Raw genomic sequence first — 12,819 nt, forward strand, 5'->3', positions numbered from 1 at the left:
TTCTCTGATTATGAGTGATGTTGAGCATCTTTTCATGTGTTTGTTAGCCATCTGTGTGTCTTCTTTGGAGAAATGTCTGTTTAGCTCTTTGGCCCATTTTTTGATTGGGTCGTTTATTTTTCTGGAATTGAGCTGCAGGAATTGCTTGTAAATTTTTGAGATTAATTCTTTGTCAGTTGCTTCATTTGCTATTATTTTCTCCCTTTCTGAAGGCTCTCTTTTCACCTTGCTTATAGTTTCCTTTTCTGTGCAGAAGCTTTTAATTTTAATTAGGTCCCATTTGTTTATTTTTGCTTTTATTTCCAGTATTCTGGGAGGTGGGTCATGGAGGATCCTGCTGTGATTTATGTCGGAGAATGTTTTGCCTATGTTCTCCTCTAGGAGTTTTATAGTTTCTGGTCTTACATTTAGATCTTTAATCCATTTTGAGTTTATTTTTGTGTATGGTGTTAGGGAGTGTTCTAGTTTCATTCTTTTATAAGTGGTTGACCAGTTTTCCCAGCACCACTTGTTTAAGAGATTGTCTTTTCTCCATTGAATATTCTTGCCTCCTTTGTCAAAGATAAAGTGTCCATAGGCACATGGATTTATCTCGGGGCTTTCTATTTTGTTCCATTGATCTATATTTCTGTTTTTATGCCAGTACCATACTGTCTTGATGACTGTGGCTTTGTAGTAGAACCTGAAGTCCGACAGGTTAATTCCCCCAGTTCCATTCTTCTTTCTCAAGATTGCTTTGGCTATTCGAGGTTTTTTGTATTTCCATACAAATTGTGAAATTATTTGTTCTAGCTCTGTGAAAAATACCATTGGTAGCTTGATAGGGATTGCATTGAATCTATAAATTTCTTTGGGTGGTATACTCATTTTCACCATATTTATTCTTCCAATCCATGAACACGGTATATTTCTCCATCTATTCGTGTCCTCTTTGATTTCTTTCACCAGTGTTTTAATGTTGTGCACTTCTTAAAAGTAATTTTATTTATTTATTTTGGCTGTGCTGGGTCTTTGTTGCTTCACAGGCTTTTCTCTAGTTGCAGGGAGCAGAGGCTACTCTCTAGACGCGGTGTGCAGGCTTCTCGTTGCAGTCGCTTTCTTGTTATGGAAGATGGGCTCTAGGGTCTGCGGGCTTCAGTAGTTGCAGTAAATGGGCTCAGTAGTTGCAGTTCCTGTGCTCTAGAGCACAGGTTCAGTAGTTGTGGTGCATGGGCTTAGTTGCTCTGAGGCACATGAATCTTCCCAGGTCAGGGATCAAACACATATTTCCTGCGCTGGCAGGTGAATTCTTTACCACTGAGCCACCAGGGAAGCCCCTGTTGTACACTTTTGATGGGGATGTAAACTGGTGAAGCCAGTGTGGAAAATAGTAGGGAAGTTCATTAAAAAATTAAAAATAGAACTACCATATCGGTATTTTTTCAAGAAATTGAAATCCAGGCGCTTCCCCGGTGGTTTAGTGGTTAAGAATCTGCCTGCAAATGCAGACACGGTTTCAATCTCTGCTCTGGGAAGATCCCACATGCTGTTGAGTAACTGAGTCCATGTACCACAACTATTGAAGCCTGCACGCCTAGAGCCTGTGCTCTGCAATGAGAGGCCACTCCAATGAGAAGCCCTCACATCACAATGAAGAGCAGCCCCTGCTCTTTGCAACTAGAAAAAGTTCACACACAGCAATGAAGACTCAATGCAGCCAAGAATAAATAAATGAGAAATCGAAATCCAGATATTGAAGAGACATTTGCACTCCCAGATTCCTTGCAACATTATTGATAATAGCCATGATATAGAAACAGCTTGTGCCCATTGAAGGATGAATGGCTAAACATGTGGTATATACATCAGTAGAATATTATTGAACTTTAAAAGAAGGAAATCCTAAAATACCTGACAACACGAATGGACCTAGAGAACATTGTACTGAATAAAACAAGCTGGACCCAGAAAGACAAATACTATATGATCTCTTTTTTTATGAGAAATCTCAAATATCCAAATTCAAAGGACAGAGAGTAGAACAGTGGTTTAAGAGGGTCTGAGGTGAGCCAGAAAGAGGGATGTAGGTGTCAGTCAAAATATACAAATTTCAGCACTGCAAGATGAGTAAGTTTTAGATTCTACCATACAACATGGGGCCTAGTGTCATGATACTGTACTGTATCGTTAAATTTTTGGTTAGTCGGCAGATCTTATGTTGTGTTCTTAACTACAAAAGCAAACAAAACTAAAGGGATTGGGAGAAACTATTGGAGGTGATGTATAGATTTATGGCCTTGATTGTGATGATTGTTTCATGAGTGCATCGTTATCTCCAGTGTCATCAAGTTGTACACATTAAGTATGCACAGCTTTTACTATGTCAATTATACCTCAATATGGGGGCTTTTAAAATGCAAAGTATACCTTCTTTTAGTCAAAACAACATGCCTTAGATGAAGATCTTATTGGATGGAATAAACAGCATATTGGACATTACAGATGACAGAATAGCAAATTTGAGGATGTAATTATAGAAAAATTTTAAAATAAGACACATACAAAAATCATTCATTTAAGTTGAAAAGAGCATCAGTGAAGTTTGCTCCTTGGAAGAAAAGTTATGACCAACCTAGACAGCATATTAAAAAGCAGAGACATTACTTTGCCAACAAAGGTCCATCTAGTCAAAGCTATGGTTTTTCCAGTGGTCATGTATGGATGTGAGAGTTGTACTATAGAGAAAGCTGAGCGCAGAAGAACTGATGCTTTTGAACTGTGGTGCTGGAGAAGACTCTTGAGAGTCCCTTGGCTGCAAGGAGATCCAACCAGTCCATTCTAAAGGAGATCAGTCCTGGGTGTTCATTGGAAGGATTGATGTTGAAGCTGAAACTCCAATACTTTGGCCACCTCATGCGACGAGTTGACTCACTGAAAAAGACTCTGATGCTGGGAGGGATTGGGGGCAGGAGGAGAAGGGGGTGACAGAGGATGAGATGGCTGGATGGCTTCACCGACTCAATGGACATGAGTTTGGGTGGACTCCAGGAGTTGGTGATGGACAGGGAGGCCTGGCGTGCTGCGGTTCATGAGGTTGCAAAGAGTCAGACACGACTGAGTGACTGAACTGAATCCAAGAGGATGAGACATCTCTGCATTTCGTTGAATCATCTTCCGTTTTCTTTATCAATTTTTACAGTTTTCAGCATATAAGTCTTTCATCGCCTTGGTTAAGTTTATTCCTAGGATTTTTTTGGTGTAATTTTAAATGGGAATTTTTTTTTACTTTTTCTTTGTGATATTTTGTTCATAAGAAACTATCTAATTTTACTTTTACACACATAGTGTTGTGTGGTACTTTGTACACCCTAGGGTAATTATGACTAATTTTATTTGGAGATGCCACAAGGATAATATAGACTTTGAGAGCACAAATTACTGTTTTCATTCACAATTCATGCAATTAATTCCCTGTTAATATGACAATGTTTTGCTTCCAACAGCAACCAATGAACTTCCTCAGACTTATGTAGTATGTTCAGCAACTATCCAATTGTATTGTAAATTCTCCTAATGAGACCTAGGTATCTTTACGGTTTGCTCATAGTCTCTGTTGCATCAACATTGATAAAAATTCCATATGTCACTTGAGTTTCCCTTTCTGACTGCAGTGGTGTATATTTAAATAAATTGAAATATGGATTTCAAAGAGATAACTGTACTCTTGTTCACTGCAGCGTTTTTTAATAGCTAAGATATATAAATAACCTAAATGTGCATCTACAGAGGAACAGATAAAGAATTTGTGGCATATATATATATATATGTAGTGTAATATTTTTCAGCCTTAAAAATAGAAGAAACTCCTGTTATTTGCCTCACCATGGATGTAACTGGGGGATATTATCTAAGTAAAATATTCCAGATGCAAAAAGACAAACGCTATTTGATCTCAGATATATGTGGAATCTAATCAAACACATAGAAGCAGAAAATTGAGTGTTGGTTTTCAGAAGCAGGGGGAAGAAGAAAGTAGAGAAGTATTAGTAGAGGAACAAAGTTTTAGTTACACAAAATAAAGGGGTTCTGGACAACTGTATGACATAGAGCCTATCGTTAACAATGTTCTGTTGTCTATTTAAAATTTTTCTAAGAGGGTAGATCTTATATTGTGTGCTTCTACCATATAAGGAAAAAAGAACAGCAAAGGTAACAGGATGAAACTCTCAGAGGTGATAGATAGGTTTATGGCATTAGAGTGATGAGTTTCACAAGTGTATCCTTATCTCCAAACACATCAAGTTGCATACATTAAATATCTACAGCTTTTTGTGTTTTATCTCCTTGAAATGTTTTAATGTTTTAAAATTTATTATTGGAATTTTTTTGGTGTAAAATTAACTCAGGAATCTGTCTCAAGAAAATATTTTACATCCCCAGGATCTAATGTATTAATCCTCATATTAGAATTCATCCTTCACTGGGTATTACCTGTGGCCTGGATCCATAAATTGAATTTGAGATTTCTGGTCTTCAATTTTCTATTTGTCAGGCTCACCCTTTAATCACAGTCTGTCTCAAGTAAATGAAAAGTACAACTGATTAGTTTAAATTAAGTAAATTATTATAAAATCTTGATTAAAATCTTGGCTTACCCCTTTTTCAGTAGATTTATCATGATTTGTTCCTAAAATAATAGACCTCGACAACTTCAATACATTTTCCAGTAATTCACCTCTCACAGTGGAACTTATTAATAATTTCCAGATTCTTGCAGCATCTGGGATCTATCTCCAGGATATTTTCAAATGGACTCTAGAGATTATCTAGCCCAAACTCCACATTTGATGGATAAGGTGCCTGATGAGTTTTGGGAACTTGATGAGTTAGTAGCAAGCTTAGAACCCAGGCTTGTCCAAAGCAAAATGATCCAGAATTTACTATTGGTCTCTGTGTATTCCATTCCCACTGCTACTTCCAAAACTATTGTTCTCTTTCTCCCAGTTTCTGTAATACTCTCTGTCCCCACTTTCCTACTTTGACCTTGGCATTTACAGTCTCTTTTTAATACAGCGTCCATAGCTATGGCATATAATATGTAGCTAATTGTAACACATACATGATTTTTTAAGAGAAAGTTTAGTATTTCTTGATTGTCAATAAGATGAAATATAAATTCTGTAAAAAGGACCTTCAAAATAAGTATGATCCAGTCGTGATGTGGGATGTATTTCATAAAATATATTTGTGATTATCTAACTTCAGACATTGATTTAAAAAATAAAAGAAAAATATGTCGATCTTTTTTGTGGTGTTTCTTCTGAAGGGAAAATAGACACATTTCTACCCTGGCAAAAATGTCTCAATTTTGGAAATTTCAAGCACATGGTTTATAACAGAAGAAAGAGTACAAATTCATTAAAGGATTTGGCAATTAAAATCAGCTGTCATCAGTGTGTGGTATATTTAGGAAGAAATGCCATGATAAATGTGGCCTTGAGAACACAAAGATTTCCATTTTACTGAGGACGAGTGAACAGATTAAGTGAGGTCTGCAAGAGACTCTCAATTATGAACTCTGGAATGAAGATGGATGGTTTTTAGAAGTCTTCCACTGCAAGGCTGGGTGATTTTTTTTTTTAATCTGATATTTTCACTCTGCACATGGTCTCCCTCAGAGCCTGGTGGACCTGCTTGTTCCGTAGAGTGCAGATGACAGGGTTCAGCAGGGGAGTCACCACCGTGTTCACAAGGGCAGCCTCCTTGTTGGACTCCAGCCTGTTCACCTGCTTTGGTTTCATGTATATAAAGACACAACTGCCGTACATCAGAGAGAGGACAATGAGGTGAGAGGAGCAGGTGGAGAAAGCTTTCTGTCGCTCTTTGGCTGATGGGAGTCCAATGATTGTGACGACTATGTTGCTGTATGCAGTGATGGTTATGATGAGGGATGTCAAAAGGACACACAAAGCAAGGACAAAGAGAAATGTTTCAACAGACCTGGTGTCAGAGCAGGAGAGATGGATCAGGGGGCCGAGGTCACAGAAGAAGTGAGGTATGACATGGGGGCCACAGAAGGATAACTGGGACACCTTCACCACCAGACCAGTAATGAGAGTGAAGCCCAAAGCAAAGCAGGCTGTGACCAGGAGGCGGCAAGTCCTCAGGTTCATGATGGTCATGTAATGAAGAGGCTTGCAAATGGCTAGGTACCGATCCAGAGACATCACTGCTATGAGGAGGAACCCTGCTGCTCCCAGAAACACAAAGACAAAGGCTTGTATGAAACAGGCAGCAAAGGAAATAGTTTGCTTGCCTAAAAGAAAGATGACCAGCAATTTAGGAATAACGGCACTTGTGAAGCAACACTCAAAGAAAGAGAAAATGCTGAGGAAAAAGTACATGGGTGTCTGTAGCCGGGAGTCAGCACAGGTGATGGTGACTATGACCGCACTGCCTGCAATGGACGCCAGGTATGCCAGCAGGTGCACCAGGAAGAGGATTTTGCCCAGGTGCTGGACAGCAGGGAAGCCCTCCAAGGTGAATTCTTGGACGCTTGTCCCATTCTTCATTTCCATGGACATCTTTTCCCACTCAGCATCACCTGCTGATCTTAACCTGAAATAAAGACATCAGATGAGCTCAAAAATTTTAGAGAAGCATAAGAACAAGTATTTGGCTCCTCAGAAAGGAATTAGGCACATAGCAGAGTGGCTCAGTGAATTGATTCTTGACCCGGAAGAAGCTGAGTTTCATACTATTTCAATACTTTGTAGAGACAGATCATCTTTGGAATGTTTGTTCTTTTGTGGACTTCATTTTCACCTTCTGATGCTTATTCATGTTCTTAAAAGAATTAAGTAAGGTAAAACATGTAGCTCACTTGACATGCAATGTCCACATTTCCTATGTGTCCCTTAGTGTCCAATTTCAATATTAGGGTCATTATTATACTCTTAAATATAGTTGGATCGGTAGATGGACTTATTGACACTTATTTATTAATCCAACCCAGGGACTGAACCCAGGTTTCCCACACTGCAGGTGGATTCTTTACCATATGAGCTACCAGGGAAGCCCTTATTGACATTGGCATATTTTTAAAACCACTTTACATGTTTTACAGTATTATCAGTTTGTAAATAAATGCAACAGTAATAGTAGTAACACTTCCTTTAAATATCTAATTTAAAATATACAACAAACTCTATGGTCCAAATCATCATTTGATGAGGACTCGACCATTGCCTGATACTTTGCTGGTCGCCAAAATTTAGTATTTCTGTTTCTATCCACCATAATCATGTTAGGCATTATGTTTTCCTCACCTGTTCTTCTATAAAAGGAGAAATTGAGAATTAAGAGTTCCAGGGGAGTATGTCACCTAGGTGGGATTTTAGCTCTATCTCCTAGAATCCAGAGCTCCTGCTATTTCCAAATGCTGTGACCAAAATATTTTAAAATAGGAAGAAATATATTGTTGATGATTTCAAGCTTAAGTGAAAGCTCAGGTGTATTTAAATTTTCTATCATCCTGTTAGTATCATTAATTAATTAACATTAGTCGCTCAGTCGTGTCCGACTCTTTGCGACTCTAAGGACTTTAACCTGCCAGGCTCCTCTGTTCATGGAGTTCTCCAGGCAAGAATACTGGCGTGGGTTGCCATTTCCTTCTCCAATCATTGATTAATGCTGACCTACAAAAAACACAGGCCTTAGAGATGATCTTCAGAATAATCGATTTATAGAAGAGACTGGAGGCCAGAGATATTGGGGGTTTCTCAACAGCATGATATAAGTTGTAAAGCCAGGATGGACTCTGCCGTTCTGAGACTTCTGCTGGCATGTAAGTGAGATGAAGAGTAATAGCAGTTTACAAGATTGGCCAATTTATGAAGGATGGTCTGGGAACAATGGCACCAGTATGGCATCGCTCATATCAATGGTCAATGAGCATTCTCTTTCTCTCTTCACTCTCCTCAGTAAATTCTATTTTGAGAGTGTTGTGCTCTAGAATCTTTATAATAAGCTGAAAGCCTGCAACATGGAGTGAATCTTTCTTTCTAATCTCTCATGGGTCAAGTTGTGAGAACTGGTGCTCATACAACCAAACTGTTCACCCCAGACTGGCAATGCCCCCAGGGTAGTCTGGAGGAGCAACTGCGTGTCTTCCATTAACTGCAGCAGGTCCTCCAAGGTACCACTGTCTCTGAGGCCAGGAATATACTCGTCATCTCATGAGGGGTAAGGCCTTCTCCTCCTGCAGTGATTCTCTTCCAAGAAATCCCGTGCTTGCTCTGGGCTGAGCAGAAAGTAGAGGAAAAGGAAGCTCAGTTGTCAAAGTCTGTTGTCAGAGAGTGAGGTGAATATGCATCCCATGTTCCCAGTGTCCCTGACTGAGGAAATCCTATTTCTAAAGCTCAGGTTCTTTCATACCACAACAAGGCTTCACAGAGCTTTGACCACTGAAGTCCCAGAAAGGAGCAGAATTGAATAAAACAACCACATCTCATGGCCTGCAATTCTGGGGGAGAACTTAACGCTGGGACTACTTAGGGTTCTGACAGTAGGTCTGGACTTGCCTCTCTCAGTGGGTAATAGAGCATCTAACATGCAACATTGCTGCCTCATCCTTTATCAGGTAATAGGAGCAGGGGTCTTCCGAACCCACCCCTGGGTGATGCTGAGACAAAGATTCTTATGCTGAAGCACATCATTTTGCTGACATGTTTGCTCCAAGTCACCTTCTGTTACACTGGCCTCCTCCACCATATGCTCACCTTTCCTTGTGCAGAAGCCTGCTTGGTCCACTGCATTGATGTCAAGATGTTCCCGACATGCACATCTGGGGCCTCTGTGATAGTTTTCCAACAAGATTGTGTTTGGTCACCAAGCAGGATGTATTCAGCCAGTGAGTAGCAAGGACAGGCTCCCTTGCTGGGAGCTGAAAGGACATGGCCAGAAGTAAAGGCAAGGCCAGTGCCCTGGGTGCAGCCAATCGGTCACCATTGAGAATACTAGTTATTTGCACAGACCTTATATTTATCTTCTTTTGTCTGTAATGACACTGGCTCCCATACGTTCAGAGTTCTCTGCCAAGATTTTTTCAAAGAAAACGCATGACTTCATTTCCCAAGGGCTCCTAAATCCCAATTTGAATGTTGCTACTGACGTGAAGTAGAATTCCAGACTAAAATTTCTGCATGTGATGTGTACACTGAGGCCGAGAATTGGAGGTTAAAAAAACAAATTTTATTGTGAGAAAGAGCTGAATTGACAGAGCTGTGAGAAAGGCTTTTGGGAAATATACTGGTTACTGAGAAAGGAGATGGTAGAAATCTACTTACCTCTCTCAACCATCTTCCTGCCTCTGCCAGCATTATGATGTTACAACTCTTTTCATTGGCTGTTTCTATCTGCAGAATATTTTTGTTGCCTTCCTGAATCGTCTTGAAAAAATAAGATGTCTTCCTCTTTCACACATCTCCCTCTTTCAGGAAGAAAAGGGAATGCTAGTTGCTTTCTGTGACATATCTAACCTGTCCAGATTCTCTCTTTTTAAAGAATCTGTAAAGTGGGTTTTGAATTTCTTTGATACAGACAAGGAGAATGAGATGCAATACTCAAGGTGGAGAAAGTTTGAAAGTGAAAGTGTTAGTCGTCACTTATGCCTGACTCTTTGCAAGCCTGGGGACTGTAGCCCGTCAGGCTCCTCGGTCCATGGGATTCTTCAGGCAAGAATATTGGAGTGGGTAGCCATTCCCTTCTTCAGAAGATCTTCCCAACCCAGGGATCGAACCCAGTTCTCCTGCATTGCAGGCAGGTTCTTTGTCATTTGAGCCAACAGGAAGCTATTGCCATAGTAATCACTGGCTTGGAAGGCTACTTTTCTTACTGGGTACCTCAGTTGGACTATTGTGGCCTGAGTGACCAATTTTTCTGTGGCCTCTGGCCTCAAAACCATAATGAGGTATCAGCTCACACATGTCAGAATGGCTATCATCAAAAGGTCTACAAATAACAAATTTTGGAAAGGATGTGAACTGTAAATAGGTGTATCCACTATGGAAAACAGTATGGAGATTCCTTAAAAAACTAAAAATAGAGTGGCCAGGAAAGGGAAAGTCACTCAGTCGTGTCCGACTCTTTGCGACCCTGTGGGCTATACAGTCCATGGAATTCTCCAGGCCAGAACACTGGAGTGGGTAGGCTTTCCCTTCTTCAGGGGATCTTCCCAACCCAGGGATCAAACCCAGATCTCCCGCATTGCAGGCAGATTCTTTACCAGCTGAGCCACAAGGGAAGCCCAAGAATACTGGAGTGGGTAGCTTATCCCTTCTCCAGGGGATCTTCCTGATCCAGGAATCAACCCGGAGTCTCCTGCATTGCAGGCATATTCTTTACCAACTGAGCTATCAGGGAAACCGAAGTGAAAATCACTCAGTCGTGTCTGATTCTTTGTGACCCCATGGACTATACTGTCCATGGAATTCTCCAGGCCAGAATACTGGAGTGGGTAGCCTTTCCCTTCTCCAGGGGATCTTCCCAACCCAGAGATTGAATGCATGTCTCCTGCATTGCAGGTGGATTCTTTACCAACTGAGCTATCAGGAAAGCTCAGAATGACCATATGATCCAGTAATTCCACTCCTGGTATATATCCAAAAAAACCCTGATGTAACTAATTTGAAAATATACATGCACTCCAATGTTCACAACAACACTATTTACAATAATCAAGACATGGGAGCAAACCAATTGCCCATCAACAGATGAATGGATTAAGAAGATGTAGTATATATACAATGAAATATTAGCCATAAAAAGAATGAAATACTGCCATTTGCAGGAACTTAAGTGGACCCAGAGAATATTATGCTTAATGAAATAAGTCAGAGAAAGACAAATACTATGTAATATCACTTACATATGGAATCTAAAAAATAATACAAATGAATGTATATGCATAAGAAAAACAGACTCACAGATGAGAAAACAAACTTGTGGTTATCAAAGAGGAGAGGAAAGTGTGTAGGGAAAAATTAGGGTTATGGGACTAACATACAAATTACTGTAAAAAATAGATAAGCAAATGACATACTGAATAACACTGGAAGTTATATCCATTGTCTTGTAATAACCTATAATGGAATACAACCTACAAAATATTGAATAACTTTGCTATACATCTGAAACTAACAGAATATAATAGTTTTAAATCAACTATACTTAAGAGAAACAACTTACAATATCAAGTGTTGGAGCGAAAGTGTAGCACCTCCATTTATCATGCATTGTTCAGAAGAGCCCTACCCCGAATTTTGGAAACTGTTTTACAGTCTCTTATAGTGTTAAGAACTATTCTATAATTAATTCAGTATCTGCACTCCAAGTTATATACTCAGAAGAAAATGAATGGTATAACTTCAAAAAGACTTATATAAAAATATTTATAACAGCTTTATTCATAGTAGCCCTTAACGGGAAAGGAAACAAATGACCTTCAATGGAGGCATGGAAAGCTGTGGTGTAATATACACCAACTTTGTAGTGGACTACTGCAAAGCAATGGAAAAGGATGTCGTTGATACATGAAATAATCTGGACAACTCCTAGAAACATGTTGAGGAAAAACAGCAGAGAAAAGGAACACACGCTGTGTTCAATTTATGTGATCTTCTAGAACAGGCAAAAGTAAATTTTGATGATAGTAATCAAAGATGTTTTCTCTTGATGTGGACTAGTGACTCAGAAGGGGCAAAGCAAACTTAACGATCAGATGGAAATGTTTTGTAGTTAGATTCATTGGTGGTTAAATGGCTGTTTACATATGAAAAATTACTGATCTGTACAGTGAAATGTGGGATTCCCTGGTGGCTCAGCAGTAAAGAATCGGTTTGCAATGCAGAAGTTGCAGGAGATGCAGGTGTGATCCCTGGGTGGGGAAGATTTCCTGGAGGAGGGCATTGCCACCCTCTCCAGTATTCTTGGCTGGAGAATCCCATGGATTGAGGAGCCTGGTGGACTACAGTCCATAAGGTTGCAATGAGTTGGACATGACTGAGGTGACTTAGCTTGCACAAATGCACAGTTAAATGTGGTACATTTTATAGAATGCAAATAATACCTCAATAAAGAAAATACCAGGTTAAAAAGATAAAAAAGCATGCTGGGTCCAGCTCTTTGTTTTTTTTTTTTTTTTATCTTATACAAACTTTATTGCTCTCTAAACACAAATCAAAATTTATAGAAGTATATAAAAGTATAGGCTTCAAGCTCTCAGAACTGGACTCTCATTGAATTTACTTTTTTCTTAGAAACGTAGATTCTATTCTTTAGTTAGGAACCTTGAAGAAATGAAGTCACACCAGGATTTACAGGCAGAGGCAGAGACCCCAAACCAGCTGGTCCGCCCCGGGCAGGCTGGAGCAGTTAAACCAGGCCAGACCCACTCCAGCTCGGGCCACTGTCTACTCCACATTGGGGTCGCAGGTTGGCTGGGTCACAAACTGGCTTCACGTCACCTGAGGACCTGACTCGAGTGAATTTGTGGCTTCAGGATTGAGCACACTTCACTTCTGCCACTGGAGTGTCCCTCGGCCACGGACTTAGGAATTTGATCAGATGCACAAAAAGAGGCCTTGGCTTTCACACATTTAACATTTGGCATTTTTGACTAAACAAGGAGCTATTCTGACAGGCCATGACGCAGTAATTTGTGATTTTGCTAACGTAGCACTTTCAACAACGGGCATGTGGAGCTGTGGGTTTAGAGGTAGTCACTTACCCAGTCCCTGAGCCTAAGCAACCATCAGTTCTCTAATCACGATCTCATACACA

The 12,819-nt window shown here is 39.9% G+C and overlaps 1 protein-coding gene across 1 annotated transcript; it reads right to left on the bottom strand.

Annotated features, from left to right (window-relative positions):
• Positions 1–5,618: 5,618 nt before the first annotated feature.
• On the bottom strand, positions 5,619–6,563 carry LOC129555170 (olfactory receptor 6C74-like). The gene has a single exon (XM_055424317.2). The coding sequence runs from the start codon at positions 6,561–6,563 to the stop codon at positions 5,619–5,621; it is 945 nt and encodes a 314-aa protein (XP_055280292.2).
• Positions 6,564–12,819: the final 6,256 nt, after the last annotated feature.

Source organism: Moschus berezovskii, chromosome 12, assembly GCF_049115385.1.
Source record: "Moschus berezovskii isolate FMDL1 chromosome 12, NW_MosBer_1.0, whole genome shotgun sequence".
Lineage (NCBI taxonomy): Eukaryota > Metazoa > Chordata > Mammalia > Artiodactyla > Moschidae > Moschus > Moschus berezovskii.

What these genes read in the sequence shown, in the direction of transcription:
- LOC129555170 (XM_055424317.2), bottom strand. Translation starts at nt 6,563, where the DNA reads ATGTCCATGGAAATGAAGAATGGGACAAGCGTCCAAGAATTCACCTTG.